The 5,021-nt window shown below is 55.4% G+C and overlaps 1 protein-coding gene across 1 annotated transcript; it reads left to right on the top strand.

The window, feature by feature from the left end:
- Positions 1 to 347: 347 nt before the first annotated feature.
- CONPUDRAFT_56458 (glycoside hydrolase family 20 protein) lies at positions 348 to 2,224 on the top strand (the record flags this gene model as incomplete). The annotated part of the gene is made up of 5 exons (XM_007770080.1): positions 348 to 836; positions 905 to 994; positions 1,046 to 1,195; positions 1,251 to 1,772; positions 1,835 to 2,224. The coding sequence occupies 5 exons, from the start codon at positions 348 to 350 to the stop codon at positions 2,222 to 2,224; spliced, it is 1,641 nt and encodes a 546-aa protein (XP_007768270.1).
- Positions 2,225 to 5,021: the final 2,797 nt, after the last annotated feature.

The raw sequence follows: 5,021 nt of genomic DNA, 5'->3' as shown, positions 1-5,021 counted from the left end.
CTGTGAGCGCTCGTCCGAGCAAGCCCCACATGCATGACGACCGTGATGCTGAGGTGGTCGTGCGCTGGCGAGATGATCAGGGACGGTGAAATGGCTCTAAATTATTTCCAAAGCCAGCAATCCGGTCATCAAATTGACTATCAAGGGGCGGGGTGAGTTGGAAGCACATGGCCATCCGGACCTCACGTCGCACTTCAGGGCAGCATCTTGACAGTCGCACTTATAAAACCTTCATCGCTCATCTGAAACACGCTACGCCCGGCTCTCCATCTTACTCCCCCTCCTCCACCGCCATTATGGCCCGTACCTCCAGCTTCGGCCGCCTGGCCCTCTTCGTTGGCCTCGTCATGGCCAACAGCGCCCTTGCGCTCTGGCCCATCCCTCGCAACATGACCTCCGGCTCCACCGCCCTCAAGCTCGACCATGGTTTCAACATCGAGGTCGACGTCCAGCAGGCGCCCAGCGACCTCCACGACGCTGTCCAGCAGGCCCAGAAGTACCTCGAGAACGACAAGCTCGGCAGGCTCGTCGTCGGGCGCGGCTCCAACGACTCCACGGCCATCTCCGGCGCCAAGAGCGTTAAGAAGCTCAAGCTCTCGCTTGAGGACGGCGCCTCGGTGAAGAGCATCACCGACGAGTCGCGCGCCAAATTTGAGGACAGGATCGAGGGCTACAAGCTCTCTATCCCGGCCGACGGCTCTGACGCGACGCTCGTCGCCAACTCGACCCTCGGCCTGTACCGCGGTCTTACGACCTTTGGCCAGATCTGGTACACGTACGGCCAGGACACGTACACGCTCGAGGCGCCGTTTGATATCGAGGACTCTCCGGCCTACGTGAGTGCTCTCGGGTCTTTGATGTCGCGTGACACGTTCTCAATGCCCAAACTTTATGCCTTACACAGCCCTACCGCGGTCTCGGTCTCGATACTGCTCGTAACTACTTCCCTGTCGAGAACATTCTTCGCACCATCGATGCCATGAGCTGGGTCAAGGTAAGCTTATCGAGCCAGCCCCGTATCCTGTTTCGCTCATGACTTGGAAAGATCAACACCTTCCACTGGCACATCACCGACAGCCAGAGCTGGCCCCTCGAGCTCTCCGATTACCCGGAGCTCGCTCAGAAGGGCGCCTACACCTCGAGCCAGGTTTACTCTGAGAAGGACGTTCAAGATGTCATTGCTTACGCCGGCGCAGTACGTCCAATCTACACTTGCCTCATGTGATCCCTCGCTCACGCCCCACCCCCAGCGCGGCATCGACGTCATGCTCGAGATCGACACGCCCGGGCACACCTCCGTCATCGGCAACGCCTACCCCGACTACGTCGCCTGCCAGAACGAGGCGCCGTGGGCCACGTACGCCAACGAGCCGCCCGCGGGCCAGCTGCGCTTCCCGCTGGAGGAGGTGCAGAACTTCACCGCGGGCCTGCTGTCGTCGATCGCGAAGCAGGTGCCGGGCAACTACTTCAGCACGGGCGGCGACGAGCTCAACGAGAAGTGCTACACGGACGACCCGGTCACGTCGCAGTACCTGAACAGCACGGGCACGACGCTGAACGACGCGCTGGACCAGTTCACCAAGGTCACGCATGCGCCGCTCGTCGCGATGGGCAAGACGCCCGTCGTGTGGGAGGAGATGGTGCTTAACTATAATTTGACGTCGTTGAGCAACGATACGATCGTGATGACGTGGATCTCGTCCGCTGATGCGGCTGCGGTTGCGGACAAGGGCTTCCGCATCGTCCAGGCGCCGTCTGACTACTTCTACCTCGTGCGCCCCTACTATCTTCCTTTTCTGACTTCACAACTAACATCGACGTCCAATGAACGCAGGACTGCGGTGGCGGAGGCTGGGTCGGCGACAACCCCAAAGGCAACTCATGGTGCGACCCCTTCAAGACCTGGCAATACGCGTACACCTACGACCCGCTCGCGAACCTCACCGCAACGCAGGCCGCGCTCGTCCTCGGCGGCGAGCAGATTCTCTGGACGGAGCAGTCCGGCCCGGAGAACCTCGAGCCCGTCGTGTGGCCGCGCGCCGCGTCGAGCGCGGAGGTGTTCTGGAGCGCCGCGCAGCCGAGCGGGCAGCCGCTGAACGCGACGGAGGCGCTGCCCCGTCTGCATGATGTGCGCTACCGGATGGTGCAGCGCGGGTTGAACGCGATCAATCTCCAGCCGCAGTGGTGCGCGCTGCGCCCGCACGAGTGCGATTTGTATTCGTAAATGCGCTGTTTGTCGCTTGGTTTAGTGTACCGTTTTTGTGGCCGTCCTGGAGGGGACGATAACTTTGATGCTAGTATTTATAGTGTAGCGAATCTCACCTAGTTAGTCGAGTATGACGTCCGCTCTTTTGTCGATATTCTTTGGTTAATTCGTAGTTGAATATACGCTCTTTGCTTGTTTGGTAAACTACTAATCAAGCCGCCGATCTTGCGACCCTAGGCCAGGCCAGGCATCTTGGGCGACTACCCTCCATGTGCTCGGACGAGTTCAAAGAGGATCAAAGATCACCACCGAACGAGTGTCAATCGATTGTCGCAAAGTTTGTTTTTCGTCTTGCAACCAATCGAAATTGTGAATGTTAGCCGCAATTGAATCCATTCACGTTGCAAGGTCATTGGAATCGATTGCAGTTGAACGGAATCACCAGCATACATTGCTACTATGCACTTTGCGTCAATTATTGCTGTGATAGGGAGTACCTACGAAAATGCGAGTATTTTATTCTTCGAAAGCGTAACCTCGGGGTAAACGTGCGATGGATATGCGAAACTCATATCGATCCCAGCCTGTGGGCTGCTGAGATATAGCGAAGGGAAGCTCCATTAATTGCGGACTGTAGGTCATATTGCGAGGACTTCGAACGTTCACAGTGCAGTATCCCGATGTAATGCACTACGACTGCTCTGCGGCGGCTATGACGTGCACCGCTTTCAAAACGCTCTCCCAGTACGTCTCGTGCGGCGTATCAGAGGTATGTTCGTGCTCGATCGAAACCAACTGCGGCACGACGTATGACAGCAAGGATGCGACCGAGTCTACGGTGTCGAGATCAGGTGGGCCTTCGTGTTTGTATTCCAGAAGCAGCGTCCTGATCCGGCGAAAATCTGGAATCTCGGCCATGGATGTCTTGAATTCGGCTGTATCGGAAGGCGTGATGATGGTGGGGATACAGACTTCCTGCACGCGGGGGAGACGTTTCATGATATCGACGAGCGCGGACAACGTGATGGGCTTCTTGAGCGACTGGATGTTTATATACTTCATGCGCGGCCAATGAGAGACAAGACCGAGCAGTTGCTTGCTGGATATGGCCAGTTCACTGTAATCCACGCTCAGATAATGCAGCTTTCGAAAGGATTTTAGGGCGCGAAGACCGTCCAGGCAATCAGAGTTCTTCGGAGTCATCGTTCTGAGACTGGAAGAATCACATTTCCAGGCGGACAGGGTGATATGAATGACGTTATCGGTGCATATTCGCCTCAGGGCGGATGTGAGCTTGCATAAAGCAGCTAGCTCCACAGTTTTACAAAAGAACTGGGAAATATTGGCTCGTCGATTAGCAGGGATCGGAGTGGATGAGAGAGGGCCGAGGAGCCGCTGGAGAACTCGCAAGGCGGTGTTCCCCGAGTCTGTTTCGATTATTAGCCTGCTAAGCCTCCTAAACGAGATGTGCGTCTTTGAATTTAGCCACGGCGATTCACTGTTGGCATAGGCGGTGAGGGAGTACAAAGATGCGAGCCCGCTGAGATGTGTAAGCATAGAGCTGTCCAAGGGCCCCCAGTCGACGCAGCCCAGATGTTTCCACGAACAGAGTGTCTCCGACATGGCGAGAGTTGGCCTTTCCTAGGCGCTGTGGCTGGGTACCTCAATCGTCTCCATTAAAGGGCATGTCATGGCTATACGGGGCGCGTGGAGGAGCAAAGGTTCTTTGGACTCGGGGTAAGATGGGGAGATGCTCAGACACCGGAGGCGCGGGCCGAGGAAGAGAGTAGCTAGCCAGGCGCAATGCTTGTGTCCGCCGAAGCGACACACGTACACTGACCGGACGTTGGGGAGCATGTGCGCAAAAGGATGCCGGCAGAGAGCATCGTACACTTCTTCAGCGAGAGTGACACCAGGGATTGCGAACCACCCGGGAAACTGCACCTTGACGCTCAGAACGCGGGAGGCGTACGAGTGCAGCACGTCCCAGTCCGTGCTCGACATCCGACGGGTGAGACGCTGACAAAAAACCACCATGAGCACCCGAAAGGGGCTATCACATATAAACAAGACTCACAAGAATGTGGGAGTTCAAATCGTCCGCACGAGTATCTTTTTTCAGTTCCCAGAGATCCTGTGGTAACGTTCTGACCAGGTCGGCGAGGGAATCGATACTGGCGTAGAGGACGTCAAGTGCGGGCTCTTTGAACAGCTTGTCCACTCTTGCGAGGCTGGCTAGAGTGCCCTTATCTTCCACAAACTGGACTATCATCATGCGTAGTTCTGCTATGTTCAGATATGCTGGCATGGTGAACGACGCGGCGAGAGAGGTGAAAGCTAGAACAAGATGCAGAGCAGTTGATTGATTTTTCACAGCCGTGGACTTCAGTCGGCGCCCCAACCACGGCCAAATATAGTAAGCCCCTACGGTCAAATATGAAGCGGAGTCTTAAAGGCGCGTCTGACCTTCAAGCTTCAGGCCTTCAGGGGGCATCAAACGATGAACTGGTCTGAGATCGGTCATGCGTGGAGAAGGTGAATATACTTTGCACGAGTTAGATTCAATTACACTACTTAGCGATTTACTGTGATGAAACATATGCGCACAACCTCATACTGGTCGTGAGAGGTAGGTCGAGTTGTATGATAATCACAATCACGATAAGAAGACGTTGAGGACAGCTGCTAAATCTATGAGTGTTGTGATCGACATTACATACAGGAGAAAAATAAGATGTGTCAACCTAGTAACTGCATCTTCTAACAAATACGAAGCGTCTACATTTGAATGCATATAATAATTAAGGACTAGCAA

This window comes from Coniophora puteana, assembly GCF_000271625.1.
Source record: "Coniophora puteana RWD-64-598 SS2 unplaced genomic scaffold CONPUscaffold_6, whole genome shotgun sequence".
Classification (NCBI taxonomy): Eukaryota; Fungi; Basidiomycota; class Agaricomycetes; order Boletales; family Coniophoraceae; genus Coniophora; species Coniophora puteana.
The sequence above is the reverse complement of the archived record's forward strand: the minus strand, read 5'-3'. Positions and strand labels throughout refer to the sequence as shown.